Source organism: Hemitrygon akajei, chromosome 2 (genome assembly GCF_048418815.1).
Source record: "Hemitrygon akajei chromosome 2, sHemAka1.3, whole genome shotgun sequence".
In the NCBI taxonomy this organism is placed as follows: domain Eukaryota; kingdom Metazoa; phylum Chordata; class Chondrichthyes; order Myliobatiformes; family Dasyatidae; genus Hemitrygon; species Hemitrygon akajei.
The window spans coordinates 141,249,729-141,274,982 of NC_133125.1; the positions used below are offsets into that span (position 1 = coordinate 141,249,729).

Sequence of the window (25,254 nt, forward strand, 5' to 3'; positions counted from 1 at the left end):
GAAGCTGTAGTGAATTGATGATACAGCTCAGCACATCACAGAAACTAGACACCTTCCAAGGATACTCCCTATATGTATCCTGTCTCAGTGAAGCAGCCAAAATAATCAAAGATCCTACACACCCCAGACAATCGCTCTTCTCTCCTCCCCCAATGGGCAAAAGATCTCAGATGGAGATGAGATGGCATATAGGAGCAAGATATACCAGCTAGTTGAGTGGTGTGGCAGCAATAACCTTGCACTGAATGTCAGTAAGACGAAAGAGTGATTGTGGGCTTCGAAAGGGGTAAGATAAGGAAACACAAACCAATCCTCATAGAGGGATCAGAAGTAGAGAGTTCAAGCTGAGTTCTCCTGAGAGCCAGGAACTGGCTCGCAAGATCTCTGAGGATCTAACCTAGTCCCAACATACCAATGCAGCTATAAAGAAGGCAAGATAGTGGCTATATTTCATTACGAGTTTGAAGAGCTTTGGTTTGTTAACTAAAACACTCATTTATCTATAGATGTAACATGGAGAGCATTCTGATAGGTTGCATTGCTGTCTGGTACAAGGGGGAGGGAGCTAATGCACAGGACTGAAAGAAGCTACAGAAAGTTGTAAGATTAGTTGGCTCCATCATGGGTACCAGCTTCCATCGTACCCAAGACATCTTCAAGGTGCTGTACCTCAGGAAAGCAAGGACCCCGTTTCCCAGGGTATGCCCTCTTTTTAATGTTGCCGTCAGGAAGGAGGTACAGAAGCCTGAAGGCACACATTCAGCAATTCAGGAACAGCTTCTTCCCCTCTGCCATAGGATTTATAAATAGACATTGAACCTATACTTCACTTTTATTTATATAATATGTGTATGTACAGTATGTGTGTATTGATTTACTTAATTAATTTACTTATTTATTTTTCCTTTCTATGTTATCATGTATTGCATTGAACTACTGCTGCTAAGTTAAAAAATTTCACAACATATGCTAGTGATAATAAACCTGGTTCGGCTTTTGATTTTGTTGTAATGAATTGATCTATTTGAATCGTATACAAGACAAACTTTTCACTATACCTTAGTGCATGTGATAATAATAAACCAACACCAAAAGGGCAGCATGAAGTGTCAGAAATCCCATTGATCTCATTGACTGCTAGAGCAGGTTTGAAAGACTGAATAAGGATTCCTTTGCCCACTTCTTATGGTTTGATGACCTTATTTTTTCTTAAGGGGGCCAACATGAGTTTGAGTTTATTGTCATGAGCATACACGGTTGTTGTTATTCCATTTTTGTCTGTTTTTTATGAGACCGAATTGCTAGCTCAGCGCTCAACCCAGCACAACTGGAAAGTGTGCAGGGAACCGGCTGGATTCGAACTGGAGCTACCCACCTCAAAGTCCGGTGTGGATGTCACACCAGCTGGCATGAGCATATATACCCAGGGTATAAATGCCATGAAAACTAGTTCCTTTTTACAACAGCGCAGTACCTTTCCAAAAAGATATACATAAATTACCTAAACTTAAATTGATATAGATTATATATAGCTTACACAGCAACTAAAATAAACATAACATTAGTACAAGTTAAGGGAAATCTAGTTGAAGGTAGAGTTAGGATTTTCAAGTTGGTTCAAGAATCTGATGGCAGTTGTGAAAGAAATGATTATTTTCTGCAAGTGCAGTATTAAACTACACTGTCAAGTAAATGTGATATGCAGCTGGTCTGTTTTTTTTTAATTTGGCCTGCACGAGTACCCATTTAAAATGTCTCATTTTGTTGGCCTGTTTGTCAGCATTGAATCAAATGCTGGTAACAAAAGCACAGTAAGTTTTGAGCACTAATTGTGGCCAGTGAAGGAGGATGTTGAGAAATAACGAGATAAGATTGCATTATACTTCAGACTCAGTCTGTGGAGAGAGTGAACCAAAGTATGGAAGCACAAAGATAAATTTACATCTAATTTATGCCTTCTTCCTTGGAGAATGGAGCAGTTATGCACGTGGAACATTGTTTTACTTGAGCGAATCATCACCTGGTTATTTGCCAACCCAAGTTCATCATACAGGATCTCAAAGGCAGAGAATTGTGCAATTCACCTGCTTCTTATCATCATATACCTGGTTGTGTAATGGTTATAAAGCATGTTTGTTTAATTCACACATCCGGTATTTCAGCTTAATTTAGATTATGATGTACAAGTTAAAATAAACGATAATGTGTATGATACTTGTCAAAAGCTGCAGAGACTTTCCTTAAAAGTGACAGTTAGTGTTGAATCTAAAATAAAAGCATTTTGCCTAGTCCAGAATTTGAACAGTTTTGCTTATTAATTAATTTTAATAGAATGGTCATCTTGCTGTAGGTTAGATACCCATCTTCTCTTTTTAAACAGAGTATATGTTTGTAGTTCTCTGGTAAGTGATTATGACAGGAACTTTTGCAATGTTTATCAGCACTACGGAATGCATCACATACAGATCAGTTAATTATTCTATTTGGAAGGCATATTAGTGTAAGTGCCTCCTACTCCTGTTATTCTTTTAAATCTTCCAATTGTTTTCTCCTTTACCATGTTAACATTACTCTCTTATCCAGGTTTAATACTTCAGCCATGCCATTTGCTCCACGAGTACTCCTCCACCCAGCAGTAAGTCTGATTGAATGGTTTAACAATCAGAGGATTACTGTGGAAGCAAAAAGTTTCTACTGCTGCTGTAAGAGATCAGTAGTGTCAGGTATATAATGCAAATTTTAGTCAGAGGTACAGGACTGGTGGTTCACAGCACCAGGCAATAAACATCTACAACGAGAGAATCTGAGATCAAATAGCATTCCCATCACCAACTTCCCCATCTCCACCATCAACATTCTCGTTATCATCACTTACCAGAAGCTCTTTTCATTTCAAGTCAAGTCATTTTTATTGTCATTTCGACCATAACTGCTGGTACAGTACATAGTAAAAATGAGACAATGTTTTTCCGGACAGTGTTTTTACATGACACAGTACAAAAACTAGACTGAACTACGTAAAAAAAAAACATGGAGAAAGCTACACTAGTCTACAGACCTACACAGGACTGCGTAAAGTGCACAAAAACAGTGCAGGCATTTCAATAAGTAATAAACAGGACAATAGGACAAGGTGTCAGTCCAGGCTCTGGGGATTGAGGAGTCAGATAGCTTGGGGGAAGAAACTGGTACATAGTCTGGTCGTGAGAGCCCAAATGCTTTGGAGCCTTTTCCCAGACGGCAGGAGGGAGAGGAGATTGTATGGGGGTGCATGGGGTCCTTCATAATGCTGTTTTCTTTGTGGATGCAGCGTGTAGTGTAAATGTCCGTGATGGCAGGAAGAGAGACCCCGATGATCTCAGCTGACCTCACTATCCGCTGCAGGGTCTTGTGATCCGAGATGGTGCAATTTCCGAACCAGGCAGTGATGCAGCTGCTCAAGATGCTCTCAATACAACCCCTGTAGAATGTGATGAGGATGGGGGTGGGAGATGGACTTTCCTCAGCCTTCGCAGAAAGTAGAGACACTGCTGGGCTTTCTTTGCTATGGAACTGGTGTTGAGGGACCAGGTGAGATTCTCTGCCAGGTGAACACCAAGAAATTTGGTGCTCTTAACGATCTCTATCGAGGAGCTGTCAATGTTCAGCGGGGAGTGGTCGCTCCGTGCCCTCCTGAAGTCAACAACCATCTCCTTTGTTTTGTTCACATTAGGAGACAGGTTGTTGACTCTACACCAGTCCGTTAGCCGCTGCACTTCCTCTCTGTAAACTGACTCGTCGTTCTTGCTGATGAGACCCACCACGGTCGTGTCATCGGCAAACTTGATGATGTGGTTCGAGCTGTGTGTTGCAGCACAGTCGTGGGTCAGCAGAGTGAGCAGCAGTGGACTGAGCACACAGCCCTGGGGAGCCCCCATGCTCAGTGTGATGGTGTTGGAGATGCTGCTCCCGATCCGGACTGACTGAAGTCTCCCAGACAGGAAGTCTAGGATCCAGTTGCAGAGGGAGGTGTTCAGGCCCAATAGGCTCAGCTTTCCAATCAGTTTCTGAGGGATGATTGTATTGAATGCTGAACTGAATTCTATGAATAACATCCGAACGTATGTGTCTTTTTTGTCCAGGTGGGTTAGGGCCAGGTGGAGGATGGTGGCGAAGGCGTGATCTGTTGAACGGTTGGGACGGTACGCAAACTGCAGGGGTTCAGTGAGGGGGCAGCAGGGTCTTGAATGCCTCATGACGAGCCTCTCGAAACACTTCATGATGATGGATGTAAATGCAACGGGACGGTAGTCATTTAGGCAGGACACTGAAAACTTCTTCGGCACGGGACGATGGTGGTGGCCTTGAAGCACGTTGGAATGGTGGCGCTGCTCAGGGAGATGTTGAAGATGTCAGTGAGACCATCTGCTAGCTGGTCTGCACATCCTCTGAGCACTCTACCAGGGATGTTGTCTGGTCCAGCAGCCTTCCATGGGTTGACACTGCATAGGGTTCTTCTCACATCGGCCACGGTGAGACACAGCGCCTGGTCATTCGTAGGAGGGGTGGACTTCCTCGCCGCCACGTCATTTTCTGCCTCAAACTGGGCATAGAAGTTATTCAGCGCATTTGGGAGGGAGGCATCACCTGAACAGTCAGGTGATGTTGTCCTGTAATTGGTGATGTCCTGGATGCCCTTCCACATGCGCCGCGTGTCGCTGCTGTCCTGGAAGTGGCTGTGGATTAGCTGGGCGTGTGCACGCTTTGCCCCTCTGACGGCTCGGGACAGTTTGGCCCTCGCTGTTGTTAGAGCTGCCTTGTCGCCTGCTGTGAAGGCGGAGTCACGGGTCCTCAGCAGCGCACGCACCTCCGCTGTCATCCATGGCTTCTGGTTAGCGCGTATAGTGATGGTCTTGGACAGAGTAGCATCATCAATGTACTTGCTGATGTAGCTAGTCACTGATGCTGTGTACTGTAAGTTGGTAGAGTTGCTATCGGTTGCAGCCTCTCTGAACGTGTGCCAGTCAGTGTGCTCAAAGCATACTTGAAGAGCAGAGATGGCTCCTGCTGGCCAGGTTTTCACCTGCTTCTGAACTGGTCTGGAGCGCCTGACGAGCGGTCTGTATGCTGGGATTAGCATAACCGAGATGTGGTCTGAGTAACTGAGGTGGGGGCGGGGCTCTGCCCGGTACACATTGGGGATGTTTGTGTAAACCAGGTCCAGCACATTCTCCCCCCTCGTTGCAAAGTCCACATACTGATGGAATTTCCCACCATAGGTACTGCCTGACTCACTGAGTTCCTCCTCTGTTGCTTTATTGGGTTTCTGGTCAGTGATGATTACCAGAATGTTGTTGGGGAAGGTGGGTGAGTTGGTGATGGGGATGCCCTCTCCCCACCTCCCCCTCTCCCCCAGAGAGGTATCACCTATTTTCACAGCGAAAAGAGAGACTGACACCACTATTACTATATTACAGCCTTCCACATTGCTTTTTATTCTGAGTCTCCAACTCTCCCCAGCATTGAGAGAGATGGATAGCATCACTGCTCAGCCACAGTGACCTCTGATAATACATCCACCGCAGCAAAATCCTGATATTCCATGTCCTGCGATGCCTCAGTCAGCAGCACTGGCCTGGAATCAGTCAATCCATAGGGCCGCAACCCAGAGGCACCATCTTCCAAGCCACGCCTGGAGAATGTCGCAAAATGGTTGGCTGGCGAGCTCCAGGAAAGGGAACTCATCCACCGTGAGGGAGAAAATGTAGTTTGAGAGCCACTTGCAGATCAGGACCTCAATAGCACCCCAAACATCTTGAAATGGGGAAAAAACATTTGAGAGAGGAATTTAGCTTGTTCCTCTGACAAGCTCAAAGAGACAACCAGTTGGCCCATCTTAACTCAGTGTCTTAAAATGGATGCAATGATGTCTCCGGTAATCTGTTGGAATCAGAATCAGGTTTATTATCACTGGCATGTGACGTGAGTTTTATTAACTTAGCAGCAGCAGTTCAATGTAATACATAATCTAGCAGAGAGAGAGAAAAAGTAATAAATAAAAAAAAAAAAATCAATAAACAAATAAATCAAATACGTACATTGAATAGATTTTTTTTAATGTGCAAAAGCAGAAATACTGTATCTTAAAAAAAGTGAGGTGGTGTCCAAAGCTTCAATGTCCATTTAGAAATCGTATGGCAGAGGGGAAGAAGCTGTTCCTGAATCGCTGAGTCTGTGCCTTCAAGCGTCTGTATCTCCTGCTCAATGGTAACAGTGAGAAAAGGGCCTGCCCTGGGTGCTGGAGGTCCTTGATATTGGACACTACCTTTCTGAGATACTGCTCCCTAAAGATGTCCTGGGTACTTTGTAAGCTAGTGCCCAAGATGGAGCTGACTAGATTTACAACCTTCTGCAGCTTCTTTCAGTCCTGTGCAGTAGCCCCTCCATACCAGACAGTGATGCAGCCTGTCAGAATGCTCTCCACGGTACAATTAAAGAAGTTCTTGAGTGTATTTGTTGACATGCCAAAGCTCTTCAAACTCCTTATAAAGTATAGCCATTGTCTTGCCTTTTTTATGACTACATTGATATGCGGGGACTAGGTTAGATCCTCAGAGATCTTGATGCCCAGGAACTTGAAGTTGCTCACTTTCTCCACTTCTGATCCCTCTATGAGGATTGGTATGTGTTCCTTTGTCTTACCCTTCCTGAAGTCTGCAATTAGCTCTTTCGTCTTACTGACATTGAGGAATCATTTCCAAATAAGAAGTTATTTGTGAGGTGTTCTTGGGTTGGATATAACATGCAAGTTTGTGACTGTTGGGGTCTTGCCCTGAGTGATATGAGCTTGTCACTGAAGAGAATGAAGAGCCATAAATTACTAGTTTTGTCACTTCTGGATCAGAGCCAATAAGAAGGTGTTGAAGGTCAGTCAAGGAATGGATGTAAATCCAGAGGTTTTCAGATACAAGATAGCGATAGCTCTCCAGAGGCTAACTATCATGGATGTGAAGTGCCCCACGGATATGGAGGTTCAAAACGAGACTACAAGGTACATGTGGCCAGCAGCCGAAGCTCCTTTCTGGTATTATATTTCCTTTTCTTTGACTGTTCATGGAAAGTCAGGAAATCTTAGTAGGTGTGCACACAGGTATTCAGTTGAATAAGTTCACACATTCGTCCATTACAACAATAAAGATATTTTTCCGTAATTACAGATTCTGTCTGTGCTACCCTGATCATTATTACAAGGGGTGATTCTTGTAACAAAACATTCCTGATAGTTATGTGAATCTAAAATGCTAGACTTTAGAATAAGAAATATTATTTATGCTTGTTCTATTGTTAAGTTCTTCTGCTTAGTGATCACAACAAGTTGCTTGGATTTATCATGATAATAATTTGTCTTTCAATCTTCTACAGCTCTCTGGGGTTATGTACCACTGTAATGTGCTGAGGGTGCAACAGTTGCTCTACGTACCCAAGTGGATGGCCAGATGTGCCTCGTTTACCCTCGAACCTCTGTTATCGTCTGCTGATCCCACCCATGAGACTCCCATTGGAATGGGTGCAACGCTGGAGATTCAGAGGCAACAGAGGGCCGAACTCCTGGATCAACAAATCATGCTGGCTCAACTGAATCAGAACAACAGGAGGCATCGAGGGCAGGTAGCAGTCACTGTGATTATGGACCAGATTCAGTTCCCATGTGTTTCCATTTGCCTCAGTCATTGGCAGGGCACTTGCTGGGTATTTTACAATGTAGGGGCAATCCACTTCACCCTATGCAGTGTTTTATGTTCAATGCAAGCCTTCATCATCCTTTCATTAATTCTACCAGCATTATTCCTATTTCTTTGTTTATTGAATTTTGAACTTTTTGAATTTTCTCCAGACCCAACTAGCAAAAAATATTTTTCTGATTTTACCCTTTGTTCTTTTGTAATATAGCAGCAAAAGATATTGGCAAAGGAGGTACTGTACACATATTAAAGGTTATAAGAGACTACTTTATTAGAGTAATATATAAAGAATAAAATACAGAAAATGGTTAATGAGGAAGTTATACAAGCAGAATAATACTTAGCAATCAATGACTAAGACATGCTATGCACCGTACTGCTGGAGAGAACCACAATTGTCCAACAGTATTTCCCCTCTCTTCCCCACCCCTCCCCCTCCCACTCAATTGAAAGGTAATGGAGGAAGCCCTCAGCTTGGTGACAGGCGACAGAGGGTAATGGTGGGAGGATGCTTGTCTGCTCGGAAGTCTGTAACGAGTGGTATATAACAGGGGTCGGTGCTGGGACCTTTGTTGTTTGTGACTTGTATTTTAGACTTAGATATGGTTGGTGGAGGAATGATTAAGTTTGTGGATGACACAAAAATTGGTAGTGATGTTCATAGTGAGGAAGAGGTTGCTTAAGGCTACAGCAGAATATAAATCAGATGGAAAGTTCAGTGGAGTATTGGCAGATGGAACATGAGCCCAAAAATGAAATGTAATACACTTCAAGAAGTCAAATAATTGGGGTTCAAGTGTACAGTTACCTGAAAATGATGCTGCATGTATATACGGTAGTGAAAACAGCATATCGCATATTTGCCTTCATAGAATATAAAAGTGGTAGTATTCTGTTGCAAATTTACAAAACACTGAGACCATACTTGGAGTCCTGGTCACCATGCTATAGGAAGGATATGGTTGTGCTGGAGAAAGAGAGAGAGAGTACAGAAAGTACACACCAGAATGTTATGTGGATTGGGGAACTTTCATAACAGGTAGAGATTGGACAGGTTGTGCTTGTTTCCAATGAGCAGAGGAAGGTGGCAGATGACCTGGTAGAAGTACATAAAGCTTAAAGAAGCATTGATATAGGGTAGGTAGTCAGATACTAGGATCATCAAGAACAGTTAGCCTGCTTTAAGGTGAGGGAAGGAGTTTTAAAGTAAGTTTCAGAGAACAGATTTTTACACAGGTATCCAGAGGTAATGGAATCAGATACATTCACTACGCTTAAAGAGAAATGTAGACAGGCACGAATAAGCAAGGCATAGAAACATACGGTCCTTAAGCAAGCAAATGGAATCAGTACAGACAAGCAAAAAGGACGTGGTGCGGTTTATTTCTGTTCTCTGTAACTCCATGAACCTGTTCTGCCGGTGAAGGAGATCGTGACTGATAAGGAGTTATGGTTATAAATGTTGTTATTCTCTGATTTCCCATTAATATTTCACCCAGCATCAGTTGCTGTCAGTAGAAGAAAGCAAAAGTGTGTATCACCCTGAAAATGTAATAAGGTTTTCTGACTTTATTTCTGAAAGCCCTGGTGCTGACTTTTAAACTACACAGTGAGTCCTGAATGCACTCACACACTTAAACTCAGCTCAAAATTATGTAATGTGAAGCACTTTCATGTTAAAATTTTGGCCTCACTGTTTCCACTTACTGCGTCAAGTCCCTTATCTTATCCCAATGCACCCCTCCTATATATTCCATGAAGTCAGACTACCACAATGCATCGTAATTTGCATCACCCACACAGAAAGTTAACGGTTTTAACTGGCAACAGTGTGCATAAAACTTGAGTCTTAATTTTTTTGTTTTGTGAATTGATCTGAAGTTATAGTAAAACTAGTTAATCTATTTTCACACAGAGAGTACAAGGCAAACATCAATTTAACCAACTGCTCTTTGTGTCAAATGTGTCTACTCTCACCAAACTGCATGTCATTTTATCAAAACTTTGTTTTTCTCTTAACAATTTATCTAACTTCCCTATTTACTGTATATTGGTAATACTCACTATAATAACTCCACATACCAATAAATTCTGCATCCTCAGCATCCTTTGAAAATCCCCCCTGTGGTGTGCACAACTTTATTAATGACTGCCTTGTATTTACGTTCCTTATTGTGGGATTGTCGGCTCCTCCACACCATACAAAAAGTGAAAATGTATCCTTTATGTCAGCACTTCTGTGTGCGGCTGGGATAGTCCACAGCTTTTGGTTTCCTTGAGAAAAGCTTCCCTTACTCTTTCCTGATAATTTGAACCTCACAGGTTGTGTAATGTTGTTGGGTTGCATAATTTCCAGCCTTCTGCATACTGCATAGAGCCAGGTACTCTAGAGTGTGACACTACTGGTTCTGTACAAATGAACTTGTCTTCTGTTTTATTGTTTGATACTTTGTGCTCATTTAAAGCTTAATGAATAATGATTTAAAGTAGTTTCATCTGACGTAAAAGAAAACCTAAAAATAAAAATAGGAAATGCTGTAAACATTAGTCCGTGAGCCGGATAAGTAACGTTAACAATTTGGATCATCCAACTTCAGAAGTCAGCGAGTGTCATATAGTTGTTGCCTTTAAAGCATCTGGGGTTCCAGTAAAACCAGTGATGATACTGTTAAATTGCAGCAGGAACAAGCTGCTTTGATGAACAGGTTTATGTTGGTGTTCATGTGTCCCATATGCCTTCTCCACCATACTCTTGCTGTTCAGCTTTATTAACCTTCCTCCTTCATCCAACTTTACACAAGTGCCTCTACGCCATTCACTTTAAGCATCTGGTATCATGAATGGAAGCAAATTTAATTGATAATCATGGGCAATGATCAGGATGAAATTCTATTCTTAAACATCACACACAGGTGCTGAAGTAACTCCACAGGTTATTCAGCGACAATGGTGGCAAGTGAAAAGTCAGCTGGCTCCTTTGTGTATTTCTCCAGATTTGACCTGCCTGCAGTTTTTTGTGTCTTAATGAAATTCTTATCCTCTTTTCATCAAGCATACTGACATTCACCTCTCCGACATCACAGGTCTCTCTTTCAGCCACATCTCGGCTTAGTTACTTCTAGAATCCACCCTTTCTTGTAACTTTGTCCACATCAGCTTCTCGTCAGCTTTTGAAGCTAATACCAGACCCCATTTGCCCTTCATCTCTGTGTTTGCTGCTTAAGTCAGCTTAAAGTTTTTATCCTCCTGTTCAAATCCCTCCTATCTCTGGCAGTAGGTGCATCCAGTTGAGGAGAGGTGACAGGCAAATGGAGGAAAGAGTACAAGGAGCAACAGAGGCTGTGAGTTGCTAAGTGGAAGCAACAAAGGGCTGCAGATGATGGAATCCGATAGGGAATAAGATAGAGCATTTGCAGCCAGTGAAGTACTTTTTGACAAGTAGCCACATTTGTAATGAAGAGAGAGAAATATTGTTCAGGAAACTTTAAATAACACCTCTTTCCTTTTACGAGCAATTCCATAGGATTTGTCATAGCCTACTGGATTGTTTAACATTTGTATCGGAACTGTATCATCCCTGCAGGTGCAATACACTACTGCAAGACAATTGTTGGCCTCAATTTTAGAATCATGCTTCTAAAATGCTTCTGATTACTTTATTGGTTGAAAGCCTGAACTGCTTCCCTAGCTTCTGAATTGTTCCATTTAGGACCCTTACAGCTTTCTAATTTCAACTCAGAAGTTAGGTGTTTGCAGACTTGAGCCATTGCGTCTTATTTTCTTTCGAAAGTCAAGCTTATTGTTGTGTGTATAAATACATATATGCACAGGTGCATTGAAAGTCTTACTTGTAGCCACCTCATGGAACACAATTAGAACCAAAAATATACAAAGTCCATTTTAGTGCAAAGAGATCAAAGTGGTCATAATGTCGCTTTCTAGTCATTAGAGATGGTTCAGAAATGAATGGTTAAAAAGAAATAGCTGTTTTTGAACCTGCTAGTGTGAGACTTCTGGCTACTACAGTTCCTGCCTGGTAGTGGAGAAAATGTGGCATGGCCTCGATGTTGCAGATCCTGCGGATACTACTGATGGTGGGGAGGGATAATGACATAGAAAAAAAACATCGAAAACCTACAGCACAGTACAGGCCCTTCAGCCCACAAAGTTATGCCGAACATGTCCCTACCTTAGAAATCACTAGGCTTACCTGTAGCCCTCTATTTTTCTAAGCTCCATGGGCCTATCCAAAAGTCTCTTAAAAGACCCTATCATATCCACCTCCACCACCATTGCCAGCAACCCATTCCACTCACTCACCACTTTCTGAGTAAAAAAAACTTAACCCTGACATCTCCTCTGTACCTACTCCCCAGCACCTTAAACCTGTGTCCTCTTGTGCTAGCCATTTCAGTCCTGGGAAAAAGCCTCTGATTATCCACACAGTCAATGCCTCTCATCATCTTATACACCTCTCTCAGGTCACCTCGCATCCTCCATCACTCCAAGGAGAAAAGGCCGAGTTCACTCAACCTGTTCTCATAAGGCATGCTCCCCAATCCAGGCAACGTCCTTGTAAATCTCCTCTGCAACCTTTCTATGGCTTCCACATTCTTCCTGTAGTGAGGTGACCAGAACTGAGCACAGTACTCCAAGTGGGGTCTGACCAGAGCCCTATATAGCTGCAACATTATCTCTTGACTCCTAAATTCAATTCCACGATTGGTGAAGGCCAGTACATCATACACCTTCTTAACCACAGAATCAACCTGCACTGCTGCTTTGAGTGTCCTATGGATTCGGACCCCAAGATCCCTCTAATCCTCCAAACTGCCAAGAGTCTTACCAATAATACTATATTCTGCTATCATATTTGACCTACCAAAATGAACCACTTCACACTTATCTGGGTTGAACTCCATCTGCCACTTCTCAGACCAGTTTTGCATCCTATCAATGACCCGCTGTAACCTCTGACAGCCCGCCACACTATCCACAACACCGCCAACCTTTGTGTCATCAGCAAACTTACTAACCCATCCCTCCAGTTCCTCATCCAGGTCATTTATAAAAATCACGAAGAGTAAGGGTCCCAGAACAGATCCCTGAGGCACTCCACTGTTGACCGACCTCCATGCAGAATATGACCCGTCTACAACCACTCTTTGCCTTTTGTGGGCAAGCCAGTTCTGGATCCACAAAGCAATGTCCCCTTGGATCCCATGCCTCCTTACTTTCTCAATAAGCCTTGTATGGGGTGCTTTATCAAATGCCTTGCTGAAATCCATATACACTACATCTACTGCTCTTCCTTCATCAGTGTGTTTTGTCACATTCTCAATTATTCAATCAGGCTCGTAAGGCACGATCTGCCCTTGAGAAAGCCATGCTGACTATTCCTAATCATATTATACCTAGCCAAATGTTCATAAATCCTGCCTCTCTGGATCTTCTCCATCAACTTACCAACCATTGAGGTAAGACTCACTGGTCTATAATTTCCTGGGCTATCTCTACTCCCTTTCTTGAATACAGGAGCAACATCCACAACCCTCCAATCCTCTGGACCCTCTCCCATCCCCATTGATGATGCAGAGATCATCACCACAGGCTCAGCAATCTCCTCCCTCGCCTTCCACAGTAGCCTAGGGTACATCTCATCCGGTCCCGGCAACTTAGCCAACTTCAGGCTTACCAAAAGCTCCAGCACATCCTCTTTCTTAACATCTACATGCTCAAGCTTATCAGTCTGCTGCAAGTCATCGCTACAGTCACTAAGATCCTTTTCCATAGTGAATACTGAAGTATTCATTAAGTACCTCTGCTATTTCCTCTGGCTCCATACATACTGTCCCACTTTCACACTTAAAAGGTTTTATTCTTTCACATCTTATCCTCTTGCTCTTCGCATACTTGTAGAATGCCTTGGGGTTTTCCTTAATCCTGCCCGCCAAGGCCTTCTCATGGCCCCTTCTGGCTCACCTTATTACCTTCTTAAGCTCCTTCCTCTTAGCCTTATAATCTTCTAGATCTCTAACATCACCTAGCTCTCTGAACCTTTTGTAAGCTTCTCTTTTCTTCTTGACTAGATTTATTACAGCCTTTGTACACCATGGTTCTTGTACCCTACCATAACTTCCCTGTCTCATTGGAACATATCTATGCAGAACTCCACACAAATATCCTCTGAACGTTTGCCGCATTTCTTCCGTACTTTTCCCTGAGAACATCTGTTTCCAATTTAAACTTCCAATTTCCTGTCTGATAGCCTCATAATTCCCTTTACTCCAATTAAACGCTTTTCTAACTTGTCTGTTCCTATCTCTCTCCAATGCTATTGTAAAGGAGATAGAATTAAGATCACTATCTCCAAAATGCTCTCCCAATAAGAGATCTGACACCTGACCAGGTTCATTTCCCAATACCACATCAAGTACAGCTCTCCTCTTGTAGGTTTATCTACATATTGTGTCAAGAAACCTTCCTGCACACACCTAACAAACTCCACCCCATCTAAACCATTTGCTCCAAGGAGATGCCAGTCAATATTTGGGAAATTAAAATCTCCCATCATGACAACTCTGTTATTATTACACTTTTCCAGGATCTATTTCCCTATCAGTTCCTCGATATCCCTGTTACTATTGGGCGGCCTATAAAAAAACATCCAGTAAAGTTATTGACCCCTTCCTGTTCCTAACCTCCACCCACAGAGGCTCCGTAGACAATCCTTCCATGTCTTTCACCTTTTCTGCAGCCGTGACACTATCTCTGATCAACAGTGCCACGCCCCCACCTCTTTTGCCTCCCTCCCTGTCCTTTCTGAAACATCTAAAGCCCAGCACTTGAAGTAACCATTCCTGTCCCCGAGCCATCCAAATCTCTGTAATGGCCATCACATCATATCTCCAAGTACTGATCCACGCTCTAAGCTCATCAGCTTTGTTCACAACACTCCTTGCATTGAAATATACATAACTCAAACCTTTAGTCTGAGCATGTCCCTTCTCTATCACCTGCCTATCCTCCCTCTTGCACTGTCTACAAACTTCCAGTATTTGTGAACCGACCTCCTCTTCCCCAGTCTCTTCAGTTTGGTTCCCACCCCACAACAATTCTAGTTTAAGCTCTCCCCAGTAGCCTTAGCAAACCTCCCCTTCAGGATATTGGTCCCCTTGGGATTCAAGTGCAACTCGTCCATTTTGTACAGGTCACTCCTGCCCCAAAAGAAGTCCCAATGATCCAGACATTTGAATCCCTGCCCCCTGATCCAATCCCTCAGCCATGCATTTATCCTCCACCTTATTCTATTCCTATTCTCAGTGTCGCGTGGCACAGGCAGTAATCCCGAGATTACTACCTTTGCGGTCCCTCTTCTCAACTTCCTTCCTAATTCCCTGTAGTCTTTTTTCAGGACCTCTTCCCTTTCCCTACCTATGACATTGATACCAATATGTAGCACAACCTCTGGCTGTTCTCCTTCCCACCACAGGGCCAGACTTTGTGCCAGAGGTAAGGCCACTGTCACTTCCCCCAGATAGGCTGTCCCCCTCCCGAACAGTACTCAAACAGGACTACTTATTGTCAAGGGGTACAGCCACAGGGGTAGTCTGTAGTACCTGACTCTTCCCCTTCCCCCTCCTGACTGTTACCCACGTGTTGTCTGTGTCCCGTGGCCCTGGTGTGACCACCTGCCTATAACTCCTTTCTATCACCTCCTCACTCTCCCTGACTAGGCAGAGGTTATCGAGCTGCATCTCCAGTTCCCCAACTCGGTCCCTTAGGAGCTGCAGCTTGACACACCTGGTGTAGATATGGCCGTCCAGGAGGCTGGGAGACTCCAGAACCTCCCACATCTGACACTGAACACAGAACACTGGCCTCACACACATGCTTCCTCCTTTCCACAAATAACACAGGTAGACTTCACCTCGTCCGGGTACCGCCTAAGCCAGTTGAGCCAAAGCCCTATCACTCTGCTGCCCGCTGGATATGGCTCTCTTTTTAAACCTTTTGCGCTCTACTGGCTGACGTCACGCGCCTGCGCAGTCTTGCCTCTTTTACCCTGAGTAGTAAAACTGCCTTCACTCCAGAAATCAGCCGTTCGCTGGCAGCCTTCTTGCTCCGAATGACAGTCCACTACCCGTTGCAACTTCTTGCATTTCTAACGTGCTGTTATGTCTGAGATTTCAAACCTTTTACTGATTATTTAGGATGGCACACGTAGAGATGAATCAGCCCATCAAACCTGGATGGCTCTTTCAAACAGCAATCATCCCAGAACTTTGCTTTCTTCAAATATCTGTCGGATTCCCTTTTGAAGACCAGTTGAATCTGTTTCCACCACCATCTTTGATTCCAGATCCTTGTCACACGTTTTCCTCATGTAGACTTTTTTTTGCAAATTTTCTTAATTCTAAACTCCATAGTTACTTATAAAACTATTCATAATTTTAAATTTGTGCAGGTTGAATTGACCACAGTCTTTAGGATAATTTCAACATAGTTTTCTGATTTTCAGATCATATGATTAAAATCAGTACCAGACAAGAATTCCACATTCTATTCATCCAGACGATGTTTTTAATCATCTTTAAGTAGTTGGCAATGTTCAATTGATCACACTGTCAGTTTTGATTGCAGCAGGTTTGCTGTGCAGAAGTTAGTTTCCTAACTGCATTTGACAAACCATAGCAAATTATCACTTGCCTGGACTTTCATTTTGAGTGTCAACATCAGGTGTCTGTTCTGGTTTTGGCAGAAATGGCATTAGCAAAAAAGGTTGAGCTGGCTGTCATGGAGATAATATAGCATTTTAATTATCTTTTCAGAGGGAAAGGCATATGCGTTTTAATAAAAGGTGGATCACTTTGTACTTGTTTTCATCTGTATTTCTGCTGCCCTCCACTTTCTAAAGTGAAACAGAAAATGCGGGAAATGCTCTGCAGATCAGGCTGCATAAAAGATGATAAGACATGGGAAAAGAATTGGGCAGTTTAGCCCACAGAGTCTACTCCACTATTTGATCATGGCTGATTTATTTTCTCTTTCAGCCCCATTCTCCTCCTGTTCCTCCCCATAACCTTTGAGACCCTTACTATTCCAGAACCTATTAACCGTGACCCAATGATTTGGTCTCTGCAGTCGTCTGTAGCAATGAATTCCACAGATTCACCACCCATCGACTAAAGGAATTCCTCCTCATCTCTGTACTAAAAGTATGTCATTCTATTCTGAGCCTGTGCCCTCTAGTCCTAGACTCTCCCACTAATGGAAACAACCTCTTCATATCCACTCTGTCTGGGCTATTCAATATTCAGTAGGTTTCAATTACATCTCTCCCTCATTCTTCTCAACTCCAGTGGACACAGGCTCAGAGCCATCAGATGTTCCTCATTCCCAGGATCATTATCATAATATTCCCCTGGACAAACTGCAGTGCCAACACATCCTTTCTTAGATGCATACCTCAAAACTGCTGTCTCCAAATGCGGTCTGACCAATGGCTTATTAAGCCTGTTGGAAATAAACTGCAACTAACATTTCAGGATGAAAATATCTAATAAACAGCTTTTATTTCTGTCTTTCATTTCTATTTTAGATTTTCAGCATCTGCAATTTTTCTTTTATGGTCTTTAATGCTCTCTTCCTGTTCAGTCCTACTCTGACTTATACACCTTCATGTTGAAATGCAGAAGGCAAAGGCTAGTTAAGGTCAGACACTAGTGCATTAATCTCCTGAATGGCTGTACACCATGGAAGAGGACAAATGTACTGATGGGGGGGCCAAATGAACTAGTTCTCACCCTTAATGCCCATGTTAGGTGAGTGAAAAGATTATTGTCATTTGATGACATTGGGTTACCAATATTTGAAAGTCACCTTGTGATGGGCTTATTTAGAGCATGGATTTATAGCTCTGGTGGTTGTTTGATCTGGATGCCTATCTTCACTTGCAGGGGATGTCTTAAAATAAGCAATATCTGCCTTTGCTGAAAATAATGCTATGTGGGATTGTCCAGGTCCTTAAAACAGACATCAGATCCCATGATCTCTTTTATTCGGTCTTAGATTTCAATATTGAATCCTGTCCGAGGGGTTATCAGTGTTGGGCTTTATGAATCGAGACTACAGAATTAGCAGTACTGTATTTATGCATTACTTGGGATTGCAATGTTGGCTGTCAGTGGGTCACACACTGATAAGCTTTTGTGTTGTTAAATTCAAAGTTCAAAGTAAAATTTTAATCAAAGTACATAACATTTGCAGAAAATGGTTTCACCCTTTTATAAAGGAGGACATGTTGTTTTTGAAATACATAAAAATAGATGTGTTGCGAGAGGACCCTTCACAGCTTTAAGGCACTCTAAAGCATATTCCAGCCACTGGAATTTGTGTTGTGAACTGTACTGTAGGAACTATGACAGCCAATTTACACAGAGCAAACTCACACAATAGCAATATGATGAGCATCAGATAATCTACTTTCTTTGTAAGCATTCCCATAAGATCATAAAACATACGAGCAGAATTAGGCCACAGTGTGCTTCAGCATTCCATTTTGACTGATTTATTATCCCCCTCAACCCCATTCTCCTGTACCCTAATAAAGAACCTGCCAGCTTCTTCTTTAAATATACCCAATGAATTGTCCTCCACAGCCATCTGTCGCAATGAATTACACAGATTCACCACCTTCTGGCTAAAAAAATGTCTCCTCATCTCTCTCTTCTAAACACTGAGGCTGTGCCCTTTGGTCCTGGACTCTGAACTATTGGAAAAATTCTCTCCACGTGAACTCTAATTCGGCCTTCCAATTTTCGTTTGGTTTCAATGTGATCCCCCCCCTCATTCTTCTGTATTTCCAGTTGCTGCTTGAGGAGTCCCCTGCTCTCCTCATATTGTGTTCATATAATGCTTTGCATCTTTCTAAGGTGGCAGATCGGGTTTTGCTTTAACATTTCTTTGAAAAGAGAGTCCCTCTTGACTAAGCAGCATTCCCTTGATACTGCCAGATGAGATATTTGTGCCTGTCTTTTCCAGTAGGACCTAAATCTATAAGGTCTGACTTTGAGAAGAATGTGCCACTGGTGACACAGTGGGTAGTACTTAAGAGTTTTGGAGGTCAGAGATATTAGCATTAATTTACACTGAAATAGCAACAGTATTGGTAGTGAAGAAAGAAGCCTAAGGTCGGGCATTTCAATAGGCAATAGATAAACAGAATTACCTGCAGATCATATTTTCAAAGGTTTCAAAGGTACATTTAATGTCAGAGAAATGTATACAATATACATTCTGAAATTCTTTTTCTTTGCAACCATCCACGAAAACAGAGGAGTGCCCCAAAGAATGAATGACAGTTAAATATTAGAACCCCAAAGGCCCCCACAACTCCCCCCACCCACGCATAAACAGCAGCAAGGCAACGACCCCACCTCCCCCAGCAGCAAAAAAAGCATCAGCACCCCACCCCCCACAGAGTACTCAGGTGTGCAGCAAAGCATCAATAAAGACACAGACTTGCAGTATACCAGACTACTCATTCACCTGGTATTTATCATACCACAGGTTCTCTCTCTCTCTCTCCCTAATAAGGGAAAAAGAGATGTCCTCATTTTTACAGCGAGAGTGGAGACATAACAAGCAACTCGCTGATTTATATTAAAAGTCTGTTACATCGCTTTTTCCAAGCTCTGGTCTCTGGACACACAGCCAGCAGTCAGCTTGATGCTTTCAATCTTCCGTCTACCACAACACACTAATTTCCTGTGGAGGCACTGACCTCGAGTCCGCCTGCCTCCAGAGCCACAAAATCCTGGAACCCTGAAGGCGTACTAGTCTTCTAAGCTGCATCCTTGGTATATCGAATAGCGGCCAGTCATGAGACCCCGAGAGGGGGTCCCATTCATTCCTGCAAAGAACCGAAGTCAGCGTTTAGCTCCAGGTCAGGGTCTTCAAATGAACTATGAAAGGGAAAAATAGAGATATTAAAGATAGAAATAGAGCTGTTTGCAAAGATGCAAGCAAAGGAGTTAGGCACCATCGTCCTCCTAAGCTGAACCTTTGACTCATTCTGTACCAGCTGTATCACACAATTCTATCTCATAGTTTTTCCTTCAACCCCTAAGCACTCTTAATGTAATTACTGTGGCTAGAGAACATTGCCTACTGCACCATTATTGTGGTGCGAGGTAACTTCTTGCTAAGTCTGAACACTTTCTTGTGGGAAATCTTTCAACTTGAGAGTTGTTATTTGGGGTCGCCCACTGACCTGATGGCCTCCATGCAGTGAAATCTCATCTTCTGAACATTGCACTGGTTGGTTTCATGAGTTGTTTCACAAAACAATGGGTAGAAATTGACTGGTTCTGCGATGTTTATGTGAATCATATGTCGATAATGACCAAGTTGGTTATTTATTCATTCATTTTACAGAATCTGGCATTCACGGACAAGACCAGATTTCTTTTTTAACAATGCCCCTGAGAAGGAGCATGTGTGCATTGTTTATTTATCATGTGTACATTGAAACATTTACTCAGTGGCCACTTTATTAGATACTGGAGTGGAACCCAGTGTGGTTCTTTTACTGCTGTAGCCCATCCACTTCAAGGTTCAACCTGCTGTTCATTCAGAGATGTTCTTATGCACACTACTGTTGTAACGTGTGGTGATTTGAGCTACTGTCACTCTCCTGTCAGCTTGAACGAGTCTGGCCATTCTCCTCTGACCTGTTTCATTAACAAGGCGTTTTTACCCACAGAACTGCCTCTCACTGGATGTTTCTGTTTTCCTCATCATTCTCTGTAAACTCTACAGACTGTTGTGTTTGAAAGCCCCAGGAGATCGGCAGTTTCTGAGAGACTCAAACTACCCCGTCTGGCACAATTATCTCATGGTCAAAATCACATTTTCCCCCTATTCTGATGTTTGGTCTGAACAGCAATGGGATCTCTTGAGTATATTTGCATGTTTTTATGAATTGAGTTGCTGCCACATATTTGGCTGATTAGATATTTGCATTAATGAGCAGGTGTACCTAATGAGGCAACCGCAGAGTGTACAGTGAAATGCTTCGTTTGTATTAACAACCAACACACCCAAAGATGCACTGGAAGCAGCCCAGAAGTGTCGCCACACACACCAGCGCCAACATCGCATGTCCACAATGCTCAGCAGAACAACACAGAACATAACAAGCAACAAAACACCGGAGATGGATGTTACCATACACCATATATGTCAAACTCAAGGCCCGCGGGCCAAATCCGGCCCGCGGTGGAATTATTTTTGGCCCGTGAGATAATATCTAATTACTATTAAAGCTGGCCCCAGTAATTGAAGCGCCTATGGCGTATGATATGGCTAATGCTGAGTTTATTCAGGTACCAGGTTTTCAGGGTTTTTAGTGTTTATTCGGCAGTCTTATTCATAAGAAACAGAATTTGTAAAGTGAAACACTTTGTAGTTATAGCAGAGACTGAGACACATGAGAGCAGGCTGAAAAAACGGAGGCAACGAAAGCTGCATTCGCACACGTCCGATTGATCCGGCCCGCATGAAGCTGCATTTTGCTCAATCCGGCCCGTGACCTAAAATGAGTTTGACACCCCTGCCATACACTGTTACCTTGTCCTTTTTTGGTGGTAGAAGTTGTGGATTTAGAATGTGCTATCATGGTAGCCAAGGCAATCAAAAGGACACACATTTTGTAAATATGCATATTGCTGCTACTCTGCAGTGCCGGTGGAGAGGTTCAATTAATTCTCTGCTTTAGAGCACCTAGTGAACAGCAATCATCTCATAAGACAGTGATAATAAATCTGATTCTGATTTTATTTAGGATAGGAGATAGGGTACCAATCAAGTAGGTTGCTTTGTCCTGGATGAAGTCTGGCTTCTTGTGCTGGAGCTGCACTCATCCAGACAAGTAAAGATTATTTGATGCACTCATATTTGTGCATTGCAGCTATGTAAGGATTTGAGGTATGAAGATGAATCACATGTTGTGCAAGACCCCGGCCCTAACCTACTCTTGTGACCACATAGACACGCCCCAACCCTTCTCAGAATGTTGAAGGTGGGACACTCAGCAATATACTATTGAATGAATAAGGTTGGTGGTTAGACACTCTTTTATTTAAGATGTTCATTAACAGGCAAAATATTGTGAGGCTTATCAACCCATGCCTGTGTGTTATCTGATCTGGCTACCAGTCGAATTGAGGAGTTGCCAAGAGAGTTGTACACATGCCATCGTCAGTAAAAATTCCCAATTCTTACTGACAGTGAATGAAGACCATTGATGAAATGGGCAAAGTGCAGGTGGACATACATTTCAATACTGGTTCCCCAGCAAAAACAGCTGCCTTAGAATTCACCAGTTTCACAGGATGCAGCATAAAATAGTCAAATTGGCAATTCCGATGCTTTTGTAAATCATATGTTGACAAAGATTTTTTAAAAGTAGTCCAATGCAGGGAAAGCTCCTTCACCTTTGTGCACATCTACAAGGAACGCTGTCTGGAGAAAGCAGCAACCATCATCAAAGACCCCCACCATTCTGGCTATGCACTCTTCTTTCGTCTGTCATTGGGAAGATGTACAGTCGTTCAAAACCACCAGGGTCAAGAGCAGTTATTGCACTTCAACTGTCAGGATCTTGAACCAGTGTGGAAAACTTCACTCACCTCAACACTGACCTGATTGCTTAAACTAGGTCACTTTCAAGGTCTCTACAACTTGCGTTCTCAGTTTTATTTATTTGTTTATTTTTGTATTGCACCGTTTGTCTTGTTTTACACATTGGTTGTTTGTCAGTCTTTTTATTGATTCTGTGTATTTCTTTGTTCTACTGTGAATGCCAGCAAGAAAACGAATCTCAGGGTAGTTTATGGTATATATGTACTTCGATAATAAATATACTTTGAATTTTGATATTCAGCAACCATCTTTGCCTCATCTGGAAAGATTCTTTAGGTCCCTGATGATGATAGGGGGAGCATGTCATGTCAAATGTTGCACTTCCTGTGGTTGCAAAGGAGAATGCGAGGATTCTGGGACGGTTGAGTCATGGAGGGATTGGTGCCCGTGGACGATAGAAAGGGTGGAGAGGAGAATATGTGGCTGGTGTTGGGATTGTGTTGCAGCTGGCAGAAATAATGAAAAGTGATATGCCGAATGCAGAGGCTTGAATGGTGAAAGATACCAACTATGTCTTCTATCTGGAGGGAGGTGGATGAGAATAGAAGTCCAAGAAATGGAAAATGTGAGAGAGGGATCCACAATAGAGATGAAAGGATTTCATAAGACCATAAGATATAGGAGCAGAAGTAGGCCATTCAGCTTATCGAGTCTGCTCTGCCATTCAGTCATGAGCTGATCCAGTTCTTCCAGTCATCCCCACTCCCTTGCCTTCTCCCCATACCCTTTGATGCCCTGGCTAATCAAGAATCCATCTATCGCTGCCTTAAATGGACTTGGCCTCCACAGCCACTCATGACAACAAACTCCACAGATGTATCACCCTCTGACTAAAGTAATTTCTCCGCATCTCTGTTCTAAATGGACGACCTTCAATTCTGATGTTGTACCCTCTTGTCCTGGACTCCCCTACCATGGGAAATTATTTTGCCATATCTAATCTGTTCAGGCCTATTAACATTCAGATTGTTACGATGAGATTCCCCCCCTCATTCTCCTGAACTCCAGGGAATACAGCCCCAAGAGCTGACAGATGTTCCTCATACGGTAACCCTTTCATTCCTGCAATCATTCTCGTGAATCTTGTCTGAACCCTCTCCAATGTCAGTATATCCCAAAACTGCACACAAGTGTGGTCTTAAGAATGCCTTATAGAGCCTCAACATCACTTCCCTGCTCTTATATTCTGTACCTCTAGAAATGAATGCCAACATTGCATTCACCTACTTCACCACCAGCTCAACCTGGAGGTTAACCTTTCAGGTATCCTGCACAAGGACTCCCAAGTCCCTTTGCACTTCTGCATTTGGAATTTTCTCTCCATCTAAATAGTAGTCTGCCCGTTTATTTCTTCCACCAAAGTGCTTGACGATACTCTTTCCAACATTGTATTTAATTTGCCACTTCTTTGCCCATTCCCCTAAGCTATCTAAGTCTCTCTGCAGGCTCTCTGTTTCCTCAACACTACCCGCTTCTCCACCTATCTTTGTATCATTGGGAAATTTAGTCACAAATCCATTAATCCCATAATCCAAACCATTGACATACGTCATAGAAAGCAGTGGTTCCAGCACTGACCCCAGTGGAACTTGACTGGTAACCAGCAGCCATCCAGAATAGGATCCCTTTATTCCCACTCTCTGTTTTCTGCCAATTAGCCTATCCTCCACCCATGCTAGTAACTTCCCTGTAATTCCATGGGCTCTTATCTTGCTAAGCAGTCTCATGTGCAGCACCTTAAAGGCCTTCTGAAAATCCAAGTGTACCACATCTACTGCATCTCTTCTGTCTGCCCTACTTGTAATTTCTTCAAAAAATTGCAATAGATTTGTCAGGCAGGACTTTCCTTTCAGAAAACCATGCTGGCTTTGGCCTATCTTGTCATGTGCCTCCAGGTGTTCCATAATCACATCCCCAACAATCGATTTGAAAATTGAACAGGTGCGAAAGTTTGAATATCTTGGCAGTTATCTGACAGACGACGGGCAATGTGAAGTTGAGATCAGAAGGAGAATAGGTATGGCTAAGACCAAGTTCATGAAGTTAAAAGATCTATTATGCAATTGGAAGGTCGATATCCAAAGTAGAATCCACTTTCTCGAGTGTTATGTATGGTTATGTATGGATCAGAAACATGGACCCTGAAGAAAGATGACATGAAACGAATTAATGCTTTTGAAATGTGGTGCTATCGACAAATGTTGAAGATTAGCTGGGTAGAGAAAGTTTCAAATGAGAGGGTTTTGTCTGAAGTTGATAGACCATGGACATTGCTGGAGAAGTTTATAAAGTTGCTTATTGTGGACATGTTACGCAGACAGATAACATCTTGTCAGACTTGCTATATGGAAAGAAAGGAAGAGGGAGGCGAAGATAACATTAAGGATTGGACCAAGCTAGACAAGACTAGGGATGCTGTGGACAAGTGTTGGGACAGAGCAGCATGGAGGGAAATCGTCCGCCAACTGGAAATTCCAGATGCGACCTAATGATGATGACTAACAATCAATTCTAACAACTTCCCAACCACTGATGTCAGGCTAACAGGTCTATAGTTTCCTTTCTGCTACCTCCCACCCTTCTTAAATAGGGAAGTAAAATTTGCTATTTCAGATGTCCCAGGATGAAGGCCTTGCCTTGAGAGAAACTAAAGGATCTTCAGAGCAGGAGGAGAAAACAAAAAAAGGAGGGTCACCAGAGAGCATCATCCTGGGGCTGTGATTTGCAACATTTTTGTAGGAAAAGTTATATTTATGATCCAAACCACTTCCTAGGCCCACTAACATAAATCACATCATTTTGACTCCGTGCAACCACATTACAGTTT

The 25,254-nt window shown here is 42.8% G+C and overlaps 1 protein-coding gene across 2 annotated transcripts in view; it reads left to right on the forward strand.

The window, feature by feature from the left end:
* The window catches only part of ubac2 (UBA domain containing 2), a 200,333-nt gene that overhangs the window by 133,054 nt on the left and 42,025 nt on the right, over window positions 1–25,254 (forward strand). For both annotated transcript variants that reach the window (XM_073028625.1, XM_073028633.1), the window contains exon 7: window positions 7,402–7,647. In XM_073028625.1, the coding sequence (XP_072884726.1) occupies window positions 7,402–7,647 (246 nt within the window). The remainder of the gene's footprint in view (window positions 1–7,401; window positions 7,648–25,254) is intronic.